This window comes from Xenia sp. Carnegie-2017, unplaced genomic scaffold (assembly GCF_021976095.1).
Source record: "Xenia sp. Carnegie-2017 unplaced genomic scaffold, XeniaSp_v1 HiC_scaffold_21, whole genome shotgun sequence".
NCBI lineage: Eukaryota > Metazoa > Cnidaria > Anthozoa > Malacalcyonacea > Xeniidae > Xenia > Xenia sp. Carnegie-2017.
The window spans coordinates 5,345,790-5,361,541 of NW_025813484.1; the positions used below are offsets into that span (position 1 = coordinate 5,345,790).

Consider the following 15,752-nt stretch of genomic DNA (forward strand, 5'->3'; position numbering starts at 1 on the left):
AAAGCATCCTAGAACATAACATCCTGTCACTGTTCACAGCTTACAGACCAGCCAGACGTTGAAATCTGAACAGTTGAGTTAAAGTTAAAAAAAAATATGTCTTCGCCAATGGGTAATATTTTTGAATAGAAGAAAGAAAAGTTCATCAATATTTTTATATTTTCTTCTAACAACAAGACTTATTTTTTATTCTAGATGCTGAAAAAATTGAGGAGGCAATGCAAGGAGTAGCTACCCCAAACAGTGGGGGAAGAACCATAACATTGGACGAAGAAATGCTCCAAAGATTTCGCTGTAAATAAAAATATCCTTTCAAGTCATCTAATGAGCTTTATATAATAGTTATATATTATAATTTTACAGTGTTTGAAGAATATTTGCGGAAAAATGGTGAGGTTCCGCCCAGCGAACAACAAGCTCCACATACCCAAGGTGCAGTTTTATATTGAAAATAAATGTTGGAAAAACCTCATTTTTCTTAGCTGATAAAGAATTCTCTTCAGATTCTGAGCATCAGGAGAAAACAGATCAACCCATGCACCAGGCGTCGACTCAGCCTCCATTTTTAAAAGGTAATTAATCTTTTATAGAAAGTAACGCTAGAACTATTCAAGTAAAATGAGTGGGAACACTTTTTACAGATGTGAGATGCTTTATTTGTGGGCAGCTGGGCCACAAAAAATGGAGATGCCCACAAAACAACAGAAGGAAGCAACGGGGAAGAAGAGGGGGGGCAAAAAAAAGTTATTCATATATATTAATGTATATGACTTAAAAATAAATAAAAACTTTAAATAATGTTGTCAGCTAAATAGGCATGTCGTTTGATTTACAAGTTAGACGCCTTTGTTTCCAATAGAACCGGAACCGCTACTCGCTTACATATTACAGACATCTGTAACCATACATCAACGATGATTTTCGATAATGCTATAGACAGATTTTGGATAGGTTATAGACAATAAGAATATCTCCAAAAATGGCCAAGTTAAAACAATTCTACCGTGTAGTTTTTTATTTATAGGTCTTTGTTAAAGAACCGGAATTCTTAACTTATTTATGCAAGATTATATTACGCGCATTTGAGTCATCCAACTTTGCCGATGTTTTTCTATCATTTATATTTTTGTGCACTTTCCAAATTTTGGATATATTTTAGACAATATAAAATTCTATAATATACTTGAGTTTAAAAAAATTCTACCGTGTAGTTTTTTAGCTATAGAGCTGTTTGTCGAATGTGGTGCCAACTTCACGGTTTATTCTCAAGGAATACTATTGCTTCTATATTTTTGTGCACTCTCCAGATTTTGGATATGTTATAGACAATAAAAATATCTACAATATGGCCAAGTTTAAAAATTCTACCGTGTAGTTTTTATTTACAGGCCTTTGTTTGCAAAGATACCTTGATATAGGAAGTTAATTATTAAATATTGTATTACGCGTATTCGTGTCATCCGACTTTGCCGATGATTTTCTACAACTTATTTTTTGTGCACTCTCCAGATTTTGGATATATTATAGAGAATAAACATATCAACAGTATGGCCAAGTTTAAAAAAATTCTACCGTGTAGTTTTTTATTTATAGGTCTTTGTTTGTTAAAGAACCGGAATTCTTAACTTATTTATGCAAGATTATATTACGCGCATTCGTGTCATCCGACTTTGCCGATGATTTTCTACAACTTATTTTTTTGTGCACTCTCCAGATTTTGGATATGTTATAGACAATAAAATATCTACAATATGGCCAAGTTTAAAAAAATTCTACCGTGTAGTTTTTTATTTACAGGCCTTTGTTTGCAAAGATACCTTGATATAGGAAGTTAATTATTAAATATTATATTACGCGTATTCGTGTCATCCGAATTTGCCGATGATTTTCTACAACTTATTTTTTTGTGCACTCTCCAGATTTTGGATATATTATAGAGAATAATCATATCAACAGTATGGCCAAGTTTAAAAAAATTCTACCGTGTAGTTTTTTTTATATTTGTTTGTTAAAGAACCGGAATTCTTAACTTATTTATGCAAGATTATATTACGCGCATTTGAGTCATCCAACTTTGCCGATGTTTTTCTATCATTTATATTTTTGTGCACTTTCCAAATTTTGGATATATTTTAGACAATATAAAATTCTATAATATACTTGAGTTTAAAAAAATTCTACCGTGTAGTTTTTTAGCTATAGAGCTGTTTGTCGAATGTGGTGCCAACTTCACGGTTTATTCTCAAGGAATACTATTGTTATATTTTTGTGCACTCTCCAGATATATCTTATAGATATGTTTAGATACCAATTATTAAATATTATATTACGCGTATTCGTGTCATCCGACTTTGCCGATGATTTTCTACAACTTATTTTTTGTGCACTCTCCAGATTTTGGATATATTATAGAGAATAAACATATCAACAGTATGGCCAAGTTTAAAAAAATTCTACCGTGTAGTTTTTTATTTATAGGTCTTTGTTTGTTAAAGAACCGGAATTCTTAACTTATTTATGCAAGATTATATTACGCGCATTCGTGTCATCCGACTTTGCCGATGATTTTCTACAACTTATTTTTTTGTGCACTCTCCAGATTTTGGATATGTTATAGACAATAAAAATATCTACAATATGGCCAAGTTTAAAAAAATTCTACCGTGTAGTTTTTTATTTATAGGCCTTTGTTTGCAAAGATACCTTGATATAGGAAGTTAATTATTAAATATTATATTACGCGTATTCGTGTCATCCGACTTTGCCGATGATTTTCTACAACTTATTTTTTTGTGCACTCTCCAGATTTTGGATATATTATAGAGAATAATCATATCAACAGTATGGCCAAGTTTAAAAAAATTCTACCGTGTAGTTTTTTATTTATAGGTCTTTGTTTGTTAAAGAACCGGAATTCTTAACTTATTTATGCAAGATTATATTACGCGCATTTGAGTCATCCAACTTTGCCGATGTTTTTCTATCATTTATATTTTTGTGCACTTTCCAAATTTTGGATATATTTTAGACAATATAAAATTCTATAATATACTTGAGTTTAAAAAAATTCTACCGTGTAGTTTTTTAGCTATAGAGCTGTTTGTCGAATGTGGTGCCAACTTCACGGTTTATTCTCAAGGAATACTATTGCTTCTATATTTTGTGCACTCTCCAGATTTTGGATATGTTATAGACAATAAAATATCTACAATATGGCCAAGTTTAAAAAATTCTACCGTGTAGTTTTTATTTACAGGCCTTTGTTTGCAAAGATACCTTGATATAGGAAGTTAATTATTAAATATTATATTACGCGTATTCGTGTCATCCGACTTTGCCGATGATTTTCTACAACTTATTTTTTGTGCACTCTCCAGATTTTGGATATATTATAGAGAATAATCATATCAACAGTATGGCCAAGTTTAAAAAATTCTACCGTGTAGTTTTTATTTATAGGTCTTTGTTTGTTAAAGAACCGGAATTCTTAACTTATTTATGCAAGATTATATTACGCGCATTTGAGTCATCCAACTTTGCCGATGTTTTTCTATCATTTATATTTTTGTGCACTTTCCAAATTTTGGATATATTTTAGACAATATAAAATTCTATAATATACTTGAGTTTAAAAAAATTCTACCGTGTAGTTTTTTAGCTATAGAGCTGTTTGTCGAATGTGGTGCCAACTTCACGGTTTATTCTCAAGGAATACTATTGCTTCTATATTTTTGTGCACTCTCCAGATTTTGGATATGTTATAGACAATAAAAATATCTACAATATGGCCGAGTTTAAAAAAATTCTACCGTGTAGTTTTTTATTTACAGGCCTTTGTTTGCAAAGATACCTTGATATAGGAAGTTAATTATTAAATATTGTATTACGCGTATTCGTGTCATCCGACTTTGCCGATGATTTTCTACAACTTATTTTTGTGCACTCTCCAGATTTTGGATATATTATAGAGAATAAACATATCAACAGTATGGCCAAGTTTAAAAAAATTCTACCGTGTAGTTTTTTATTTATAGGTCTTTGTTTGTTAAAGAACCGGAATTCTTAACTTATTTATGCAAGATTATATTACGCGCATTCGTGTCATCCGACTTTGCCGATGATTTTCTACAACTTATTTTTTTGTGCACCTCCAGATTTTGGATATGTTATAGACAATAAAAATATCTACAATATGGCCAAGTTTAAAAAAATTCCACCGTGTAGTTTTTTATTTACAGGCCTTTGTTTGCAAAAATACCTTGATATAGGAAGTTAATTATATAATATTATATTACGCGTATTCGTGTCATCCGACTTTGTAGATGTTTTTCTATCATTTATATTTTTGTGCACTCTCCAGATTTTGGATATATTTTAGGCAATATAATTATCTATATTCTGGCCAAGTTTAAAAAAATTCTACCGTGTAGTTTTTAAGTTATACGCTAATTAAGAGAAATGGAAAGTACACTGTAATATAAATCTTAGTGTTTTCTTCAATTTCTTGACTTTTATACATTTTTTGTGATGGTTAAGGACAGTAAAATAGTAATAAACAGTTAAGAATTGTTTTTTACTGTTTTATTTGATGGAAAACGTGTTTTAAAGACGATTTTTCGATTTATCATTTTGAATGATAAATTTTAGTTGAATGTGGTGTTGAATGTTGTGATGAATGTTGTGTTGAATGTTGTGCCCAATGTGGTGCCAATTTCACGGTAGTGGGGCAAATTCGATTCTTGCACGCGCAATTTTCAATTGAACACGAACGCCGATATTTTTCAGATGTCGGTATCATTTTGATGTCAAATTGATTAACACTACTTGTTTTATCCATGACAGATGTTTGAGATACATAAAAAGTCACGAAAGGCCTTAAATATTTGAAAATCCTTGTATATAAAAGTTATCCGCCATACATTTCTATAGTAATTGGTTTCTCTTGTGGTACCCGGAAGTGAATTTCGCATATATAATTAGGCTTCACTTTTGCCACAGAATATATACTGTGCTTTTGCTACCTATAGAAGCTATATCCAGTCTATTATCAGATAAGTGGGTAATACCGATTAACATGGCAGTCTGATGTTTGTAAATGATGATCGTCCAGGTTAATAAAGTCCTGAGAAGGACTGTTTTTGATGTTGTTGACTGACGTTTCGACAACCTTAGCGGTAGTCATCTTCAGAGTCAAATGAGGAGTAAACGTCAGGTTAGCCGTATTTGTTGTCTGGTTCTTACGTCATTGTATTGTGTGTACAGGAAATGTGCAGGAAATGTGTATTGTCATTGTGGATTAGTGTGAAGTGAAATATTTTATTTTTGGTTGTGATGTGTGATTTAGGTGTGACGTTTTTAGTTGTAGTGTGTGGGTGTCAATTGTGTATTGTCATTGTGAATTAGTTTGAAGTGTAATGTTTTTAGTTGATCGTTTGTTTGTATTGTGAATAAGTCGTTTGTAAGGTGCAGGTAATTGCTGTGATCTGTTCAGGGGGGTTTGTTCCAAGTTGGTATACCAACTTTCTAATGTAAGCCGTTGTCTATAGTCAGTACTGTAAGTGATGCATTTTGCCGAGTCCCAGTCAATGTTGTGCTTTGTGATTCGGTGATGTTCGGCAATGTGATTAGTTTTGTCTTGTTTCTTAGTAGCTCGTTTGTGCTCAGTAAGTCTTATGTTTAAGTTCCTGCCAGTTTCCCCGATATAGGAGGCGTGGCAGTCGGAGCAGTTTATTTTGTAAACTGCACCTTGTCGTTCGTTGGGTTGTTCTTTGTCCTTTATGTTCGTTAGTACTTGTCGTAATGTTGTGATTGGTTTATGTGCGACACGTATGTTGTATGGTCGTAAGATACGCGAGATAGTCTCAGACGTACCTTTGATGTAAGGTATCGTTGCTGTTGTCAGTGAGTTGTTCGTTTCGTTGGGTTCGTTGGGTTTGTAAGTGTTGTGTTTGATAAAGTCTGAGTTGTAGTTGTTTTTGTCAAAAACACGTTTGAGATAGTTGTTTTCGTTTTGTAGAGCGTCCGGTGAATCACATATGATTTGTGCACGTCTTGTTAATGTTCTGATTGTGGTGGCTTTGTGAGATGTAGGGTTGTAAGATGATTGGTCTAGTAGTCGGTCAGTATGTGTTGGCTTGCGATAAACTGTTGTTGATAAACTCAGGACTTTATTAACCTGGACGATCATCATTTACAAACATATAACGATACTCCCGGGTTCAAACCATTTACTTTATGGCAGTCTGACGTACACAACTGACTTACCGCTGACACCAATCAGTTGAATAACACAGTTAGAGGCGCGTGGGAGTGACTAGCAGCGCTATTTAATTAAACTGTGGAATTTATAGCCATTTGTTCGCTCAGCTACCAAAGGATATATGACCATGGCAACACCGCTGGAGTTTGCAGCAGTCATGCGAGGTTCTTATTGCGTGTGATTCTTGTCGCAGCTAGAAATATGATGTCAATTAAGACATCTATTTCATCTATGTTGTTGTATTCAATGGCACAACGTGTTTCCTTCATGCACAGTAAATTTTTATTTGCCAGAACTTTCTTCTTTGTTCCTGTGTCGTCGGGGTCGATAACACAACTTTGTCACAAATGATGGAGTGGTTTCATGATTCTCATTCCAATTGTTAAAATGGTGGCTTTGAAACTTGAAAGTGTGCACGCAAGCATATTTTACAAAATTCTTCATAGTATGAAGAATTTTGTTCATACACAAGACAGCGTCTTCAGTATTGACGTTTAAACGAGCAATTTTGAAAAACATCTAATTATTTAGAATAAATGATATTTTTTTAGTTCCAATCTCTTTTGCTATCATGTGACGATACAGTTAAAAACATTAATGAATACGATTTCAAATTTTGTTTCACAATGTTGATATTTACAATGTAGAATATATAATGAGTGATTCTATATTGAATGAGCACAGGTTTTGTTATTTTAATGACATGCAAACAATTTTGCCACGTATAGATGTGCATTTTCAGGATTCTGTTCTTATTGCTTTTCAAGTCAAACTTCGCCATAAAATTCAGGTAACATTTCTTAACATGTTCTAACGTTTTAAGATATTTCGTTATTTTCTATTTATATGAGGATTCAATGCAAACCTGTTGAATTATAATTCCTATTGCTACAATAACTTTATAATTTTAAAGCAAATACAACCACAGCTTTACTAGATTTTTTAATCATTTATAATTTTTAAGCTTCATTAACAGAAAAAGTATTGTCGAAGCTGAGAAAGTATTAGAAATTCTATACGCATTTTTGTGCATGTTTAAAAATAAAGTTCGAGTTGATATATTTTGTGTTGCAGAGGGGTAGCCGCCGGTTGTGCTAAAATTTTCGATATAAATCCACACCAGCAATATTTGTATTTCGTACATGATCTTATCCGAAGCTTTCATATGTATAATATCTTGACTGACTTTTGTTATGACGCTTTTTAAGGAACGTCGTAAAATGTTGTAAAGAGTAAGATTATTCGTATGTTAAGTTCCACTTCAATAGATTGCAACATACAATATCATAAAATTTTGGGTGTGAAACGTGTTGTTATGTATAGTTGAAATTTTTAAACAACATCTTAATAAGGCTTTGTCTCCGACCAACCTTCGCTGTTTGCAAATAATTTATGTTTTTAAAACATTGTGAAAGATAAAACATTGTTTTATCTTTCAACGTAGACGGACGCTTCACGCGACACTCATGAAATAATTGTGCAAAATTTGTCGTATAACGTCCCTCAGACCTGTGACACTGAAATTCCCGTATTCCTACAACACGAGTTTTTTGAGCATTCAAACAATCAGCGTCCGTATTTTCATAAGACTATTTCCTAATATCAAATTTTATATAATAAATGCATGAAATATTGAGTTGCTTTAGAGTATGGAAGGCTTTAGAAGGCCAAATTTTCATCTTGCCTTAGCGTTAGCGTATAACTCATAGCCTTTGCCTAAATATAAGTGCTTTAGTCTATTATAATTTAAATACCTTTAGAATTTCGTTGCTGGATAGTAGATACTTTGGAATTATTGCCATTTAATCGAGTCGGCATTTACGAAGAATTTTAGGTTAGGTAATGTACATTTGCTTATTTTAGTAAAATAGATAAACATTTTGTGAAAACATTCTTAAAATGAGCTTCATTCTTTAATTATATTTTAGCTATTCTGAATAATTTGAACTTTAGCCACGACGTCCACGGGAAGGTACGCCGCTGTAAAGGTATTACTTACACACACACGATATCAAAATATGAGTAGCACATTTTTCTTGTGAAAGACTGCGTTTTTGTTGTATTTATACATAATATTTAAATGTTCAACGTAAGTTTTGCAACATCTCACTTTACATTTCATACTGCAGAAATTTGTGAAACGCGGAATTATTTCATAATAGTTTTTCAAGTAGAATTGACAATATATGGAGTTTATTGTTGTGTGCTAAATGCTTATGTCTACTAACTAGTTCCTATTTCTATATTTTGTTGCATTGCGTGCCAAGAATTTTCATGTTTCTTCGCATTAAATTTAACGCTCTGTTTGACTACAGAAATCCCTTAATACCTATTTTTCTTACTGTTCAACGCTGTAGTATAATTTTGAATTTCTAATATTGCACGAAATGAGTTCTCTCCGAATCGAACAACCTGATAAATTTCAATTTGATTAAATTGCTGCATCATGTGTATCAAATTTGCAGTAATATTTTGCTTTAATTTCTCAAAATGAATGCATAAAATATGTCTAATAAAGAGTGAGAGACGGGCCAGGTCAACAAGTTTCGTCGATTGCAGTCGTCAAAAAAAAACATTTTAGATTCCATTCAAATTGAAAAAATATGCCAAATCTTGACTGTAGGAAATCAAAGACACACCTTAATTATCATAATGATAATTGATATGCTTGGAATGTCTTATTTGTAAATACATTAGATCTGCGGTGCAGAACAACAACGCTCAACACAGTTATTTAAACTAGTTCGATTGGATTAAGTTTTGTTAAAGAAATGGACAGTACCAACTCTTCTCAATTAAAGCCCATACCATCCTCCAAAGAAGAAATAATGGCAGAATTAGATGAGATCAAAATGAGTGGTGAAAATGCAGAAATAATTCCCAGGGCGTCACTTCTTTATTTTATAACTTCAAGTATGAAAATCCAACGCCATTCCAAATCTGCAATGATATTGCTTGTTGGAAGCACTGGATCTGGTAGATCATCAACAATAAGTCATTTACTGGACACTGGAGATAAAATTAGTGTTATTGAGACAAGTAATTGTGAATTATCTACGAAAAAAACATCTGAGTATATCATTACTCTTGACGAACCAAAGTATGAAGTGCGTGATTTAGTTTTGAGTGTTATTGATACACCTGGCTTCAACGATGGCGATGGCGTTAAACAAGATGTGTGCAATTTTGTATCTGTGAAAAAATACTTTGAAACACATCCCGAATTTTCTTCGAAAACAAAGATTTATCCAAATCTTGTGTTCATAGTTGACAGAGCCAGTAATAATAGAATGAAAGGAGTCAATAGCACACTTTCACGATCCTTGAGAGGTATCAAGATGTTAGATGTTGTTGACATCAGTCATCCAAATCTTGTTGTGATTTTAACACATGCTTGTTCTGTTGGCCACGCAAACCCGAAAAAATGGCAAGAAAGTATACAAAAAAAGAAAGAACTTGTGTCCGACATTGTTTTTGAAACTTTAGGTGTCAGTGCGCCAACTGTATTGATAGAAAATGATCCTTATAATGATTACGAACTTGAAAAGGATGGAGATTTCACAATTCTTCCCAATGGTGAAAGACAACCTTTGAATTTATACAAAGCTTGCCTTAGCTTACTCACAAAAAGCAAAGATGGAAACGATATCACAGATAAGTTTGGGCATATGGTGTTCAATGCTGCATTTACACGAAAGAAAAATGAAAAACCATTAAAAGGTCATGAAGTTAAAGCCAAAGTTGCAAATAAAGAGGAGTTATCAGATGAGGAATGGAAACTCGTAAAAGATTTTACTGAAGCTGCTGCAGGAGGTAGGATTTGTAGTTTTTTTTCATTTTTATTTGTAGCTATTAATTTTTTTTAATAAAATTTTATTACATCAGTGAACGTTTGACTGCATTATATATAATCCTGATATCGGATCACGCATTTTTTCTATAAACGTTATTTTCCACAGTTACAAATATGTTCTGGAAGCAAAATTTTTCTGTAGAGTACTAAATTAAAAAAAATACATCAATCTTCAAAATTTCTGATCAAGAATACGTTTCATTAAAATATGCATCTTATTTTTAACACATTCTTGTATTTAGAACTGTTGTTTTTTAGAAGTTAACTCTTGAAATAAGAAAAAACTTTTTTAGCAAGAGCAAATAACTTTTTCCATGTTTCATTAATGTTAGAAACTAGTATAGGTAATAAAATACGTTGAAATTTTTTTCAATTGTGATTAGTTGACTGAATTGCAGCTCAATGTGAAAATGTGTAGTTGCACAGCAGAAAAGCTGTAATTGCACTGTAAATACTATAACTTGCTTGGCTGAAGAACAGTGAAAGCCAAAAATTTTTATTTCAATTAGAAAAAACAAACATGAAAGCAGTTGTAAATAAAAGAACAAACAAGATTTTCACGATTGCATTCGTTTTATTTTCAAGAATTACAAAAGAATGCAAAACAGCAAGTAGCTACTGCTTTTTTACAAGTATTACCACACTGCAATTACACATTTTCACAGTGCAATTACAGATAAACTGCACTGTATTCAACCAATCACTGCTGAGAAGCACATTGTTATAATTGCAAGTTTTTCTTCAAAGATTTAACCAACTCACTTGCCGAGCGTGCAAAGCAGTATATTTCCGAGAACAACATCCAGGACGAGTCTGTAAAAAAAGAACTTTTTGGGCTGTTGGAAACTATGAATGCGATGGGATTGTCGGATGATTCAAGATTGAAGAGCACAACAGTCATTCAAATCAACAATTGTCATGACGACATTATCACCGAACACGGCCTTCAAATGTTGGAAAAGAAATTTAACTTAAAATGTGCTGAGTCGCTTTATTTGGGTATTTGAAATTTTTTTATCTTATGGCGAACATAAAAAGCATAATAATAGTCAATTCATAAATAATTGTGGCCAATCCACAGTGGCCTAATTGCGTGTTTTAGTGTCAATTGAAGGGGACCCCGAGAATTAAGGGCCTCAAACAAGAAATACCATATAAATTTATTAAATAAACAAAGCACATTTATAGGACATCAACAACTACAACTTTGCAATTTTAGTATATTGTCATTGAAAGAGAAACATACATTTGTTAAGGAATCTTTACAATACTCTAAACAAAATAAAATGCAGGGTATATTCGTGCACGAAAAAATATCGCGTTAGCTTTGATACTTACTTCATCGTATATGATGAATAAGCGTAATTTCTGAAAACTTGATGTTTCTTTATTGTAGCTGAATTTATTGGTCAGGGATACAACCTTGTCACAGACGACTTTGTTTCAGCTCAGGTTTTAAAATTATCTCTCGTTGATAATAAACAATTTGGCATTAGAATTCCTGAATGTGCACAAATATTGAAGACAAATGAAACTGTAGACAGCGAAATACATTTACAACGGAATGAAAGTTCCATTAAATCGCGCCTTTCAGCCTTGGGGCTAAATGTGAACATGGCACCAAGTATATTAACGATAGCTCAAGAATTTGATGTAAATTACAGCATGAAGCGTCAGGAAAATGACTCAAGATCTTCAACCAATACAAAGATATTAAAAGAAGTAAGAATAGCAAAGATAAATGTTGATGAATTTGATTTGGAAAATATTGTTTTTGCCGAGGACTTTCAGTCTGCTGTGGAAAAGCTTCCAAGTGAAAATATCGAAAACGAGAAAGTGATGAAGGAGTTCAAAAATTTTTTCAACAGATTTGGTCATTTTGTCGTCACGTCTGCATATGTTGGGGGATTAGTTGAATGTGATAATTATAATGACATCATAGAATTGTCAAGCCAAGATGAAAACAATGTTGGCGGTAGTACTGGTGCATATATTAAGAGAATTTTTGCTAAACGACAAACATCAGTGAATACAGAAAGCAACAAAGTCTTAAATATTACATCCACTAAATGGAGAGGTGGGCGTGTAGACTTGCAAGTTAAAGAAAAATTCCATGAATGGAAAAGATCTGTTGCTAATGATCCAGTGTTTTTAAAACATAAATTAACATTGCAGCACATTCATACGTTAGTTGGAATGATTGATAAAAATAAAGGAAATCTTACCAAACAAGCTTTCGAAAAAATGTTTCAGATTAATACTTCAAGTCTTTACAGTGATGATTCTTCAAAAGCTAATTCGCGAGTGGAGAGAAAGAAACTGGAGCAAGAAAACACAAGGGAAGCTCAACGTGAAGAACCGAGTTCTGGAAGATTGAGAAAAATGCTCAAACGAATCAATTCCTTTTTATCAATAATTGTTGATACTATTCAAAATGCATTGGCTAGATTGAAGAATTAAGTCAACCTTCAAACATCACTATTGCACTTTCACCGTTTATCTATTAATCTATTTTGTCTATACGCGTATAGTATATACCATTATAAACTACCTGTATTTAAATATTTAATTCATTCTGCAAAAAAAGCACTGAAGGTAAAAAAGTATGCCGAAACATGTATGCAATAAAAATGTTTAGAAAAATATTCGTTGATCTTAAATGTTTAATATAACTTTACACATCAACATAATTTTCGAAACTTTATTATAAGTAAACGTATGCTTTTAAGGATATCAGTGATTAAATGTCCCACAAAGCGAGGGCATTTAATAAACCTTTCTCCTTTTGCGGGACATTTAATTACTAATATCCCTTAATAAAAGCATGCGTTTACTTATAAGAAACCATCCAAAACTCAAGGTCAAGGAACCAAAAAACTTGTGAAGTAAAGGGTTAAAGGTAGATACCTTTACTAGATTTTTTGTTATTTTACCCGGATTACATTTTGCTACTACTGGTTTGACTCAGAATATCATCATTTGCTTTTTTGTGACACATCTCATGATGACAAATAATCACGTCCAACTGTCCTAGACAGCTCTCTAACAAAATTGGCAACAATTTTAGCGATAAAAATTGTATTGCTATTTTTGGGCAGACAGTTCGTGTTGATTGTTGTCACTTTTTTCTTGAAATATTTGCAAAAGATTATTTTTCCAACGATTCTACATGTGTTGATTGTGTAGACAATGATTAATCGAACGCTTGACAACTGATCGCAAAATATTTAATTGTATTTCCTTCTCCAAATTTGACAAATTGATAGAAAGTATATTATACAGCATGGGTCAATTTATCATATTTTGGTATGTCACACCAGTGATATATGGTTCTAACAGTGCGTTCCTACTAAGTGCCTTGGCATGGTGCTCAGGCACGGGCACCAATGTGAACACAACATTTTGATGGTCCTCAAGTCTAAGTGCTCGGGTCTGGGTACTACAAACACGAAGAGGGGTGTACCCGAGTACGGTGCTCGGGCAAGTGCACCAATGTGAAGAATGACACACAAGTTACGTGTACAGCAAGGCACGTACTCAGCACATGGTTTTAAAACTTGTTTACAATGAAAAATATGAAATTATAAATAGACGAAGCTAGTGGGTACTACGTAGTGTGAACGGCGTGCAGATTTGTACCCGAACCAGGGTATCGTACTCCGGCAATCAGTCTGAACGCGCTATAAGTTTCTAACACGTTAAATCTTCGCTATTCTTGGTTTCCAAGCTACGTCATGGCCACCATGTTGGACGATCTTAACAAATAATTTTCATTATTTACAATGCAAATGTCATCCAACATATGGCGAACATTTCACTGTTCTCTCACTCCCAGGAGATTGGTTGCACACCACCTTTTCTTAAGAATTTAGGGAAATGAAACAAAATCGTTACGAGAATGAGACTGACATCTTAAAAAGGGCAAACTGCAAAGTCAGATCATTATCAACCCTGAAATTATCTAGTTAGCTTTGCTCACAGTAAGCCGAGTTACCGGTTACGCACGTATTCTAAAAGCTCACTCACACCCACATTCAATGAGTGGGTCTTCAAAATCACTTCATAATTACTCAAAGACCATAATTTCAATCAACTGATTGTTTGATTTGAAATATCAAGGAGAAAATTTTGCCATAGATGGAGAAATAACTTTGCCAATGATTACATAAAGTGAGATTTTTATGTTGCACTCAGTGAGTGTGAGTACAGCACTGGCCATAATCAATATAAGTGAATCTTAGTTAAGTTACTATCAACGAAGTGGTTTGGTTTACTTCGCAAAAAGTCGTCCAAATAAGATTATGTAATCGCACAACATGCTGATTTCTGCATAATTACCTATGATTTGAAGACAAAATGATCCTATGCATTTTTATAAATTAGCCATTAAAGCGAACATCTTACTACGTACGTGTTTATAGAGATTTTCCAAAGATCTTAAAGAAATAAAACGATTCGTGTTCAACTTCAAAGAAATTCTACAAACAAACGAAATGGCTCAGCCGCAACACCATAACCCCACAAATTTCAACAGCAAATCCAGTCAGCAAAAACCTCAGTTTCATAGTACGCTGAATGTTGTGTTCGGTATAGGCACTGGTAAGGATATTGTCAGAGAGGGTACTTGGCATGTTATAATTCGTGTTTTTCTCAGGGGATAGTACTGAAACCCTAACACTTACTACATCACCGTATTTTGACAGAACTGTGAACAATAAGAGTTTGAACTGCGTGAGCTGACTGTCAGGCCAACCTTCCGACTCGATATCTTTCTTTGGCACTGGCATTCCTATTTCTTCGTAAAATTCATGTTCCCTCACTTCTTCATGGGACGGCTGAATTTTTAGCTCCGCATAACTGAGTTGTTATGAATGCGATTGTGATTTAAAAGTCAGTCGGACAGAGCTGAATATATGAATACTCCCGCTTTCGCGAAGATTCAAGTACCAGCTTAAAGAATCGTTATCAACCACAATGCAACGCGCGCTCCATCACACACAGTTTTGAACAGTGAACTCCATATATATATATATCTGGAATGATAACGACAATACATTTTATAGATATAAAATTGAAGCCAAAGTCCTAGTCTCTTGCGCGGTTTGTACGTCAGTTCCAGTCTTTCAAAGTTGAATACTCACGCGGTTTGTACGTCAGTTTCATTCCCCTGAGTGCTAAACATACACGGCCAATATAAATTTGAATACAAATTGCAAAAGCATAAACATATAAACAACATCACGACAAACAACACACGAGGCCAACTTTTCGCAAAAGGTTATTTTTTATAGCTGAAACTTTACTACAGTGAGTTCGTTGTAACTTTCAACTTGCAACGAAGAAAAGCCAACTGAAAATTACACTGTATGCTAAAAAGACAATACAATAAGAAAATATGACGAGAAAATATTGAAGCAAAAATTTTTCTTACATTGGAAGGTAATTTTTCAAAGGTGTTTGTCTTTTTTGTCATTTCAGTGGATTTAAAGATCTGTTTTTCCGAATAAAAAAGAAACTTGAATATCCAGTTTCATAAAAAATATTGAGTCTTACTCGCATTTTTACTTTTTCACAGAGCGATTGCATTTTTCAACGATTTCGATAGTGCTTGAAATACTAAATGGTTGTCATCTCGATATC

At 33.2% G+C, this 15,752-nt stretch overlaps 2 protein-coding genes and 1 long non-coding RNA gene across 7 annotated transcripts; 2 read left to right on the forward strand and 1 right to left on the reverse strand.

Annotated features, from left to right (window-relative positions):
- Window positions 1-37: 37 nt before the first annotated feature.
- LOC124444575 lies at window positions 38-788 on the forward strand. Its single transcript, XM_046995188.1, has 5 exons — window positions 38-112; window positions 196-294; window positions 364-432; window positions 504-572; window positions 642-788. Exons 1-5 carry the CDS (start codon window positions 97-99, stop codon window positions 773-775), a joined length of 387 nt encoding a protein of 128 aa, XP_046851144.1. The 5' UTR covers window positions 38-96; the 3' UTR covers window positions 776-788.
- Window positions 789-6,234: 5,446 nt separating this feature from the next.
- Window positions 6,235-12,757, forward strand: LOC124444117. 5 transcript variants are annotated; one of them, XM_046994701.1, is made up of 6 exons: window positions 6,235-7,049; window positions 8,020-8,098; window positions 8,188-8,247; window positions 8,883-10,072; window positions 10,860-11,111; window positions 11,509-12,757. In XM_046994701.1, exons 4-6 carry the CDS (start codon window positions 9,031-9,033, stop codon window positions 12,570-12,572), a joined length of 2,358 nt encoding a protein of 785 aa, XP_046850657.1. In that variant the 5' UTR covers window positions 6,235-7,049; window positions 8,020-8,098; window positions 8,188-8,247; window positions 8,883-9,030; the 3' UTR covers window positions 12,573-12,757. The 5 variants fall into 5 exon arrangements, with proteins under 5 accessions (XP_046850657.1, XP_046850658.1, XP_046850656.1 ...); XM_046994702.1 differs by having other exon boundaries at window positions 8,957-10,072; XM_046994700.1 differs by having other exon boundaries at window positions 8,020-8,093; window positions 8,188-10,072.
- Window positions 12,758-13,325: 568 nt separating this feature from the next.
- On the reverse strand, window positions 13,326-15,129 carry LOC124444033. The gene is made up of 2 exons (XR_006947801.1): window positions 14,795-15,129; window positions 13,326-14,590 (listed from the first exon to the last, which is right to left on the reverse strand). It is a non-coding gene; the product is annotated as an uncharacterized LOC124444033 (long non-coding RNA).
- Between the last annotated feature and the right edge of the window lie 623 nt (window positions 15,130-15,752).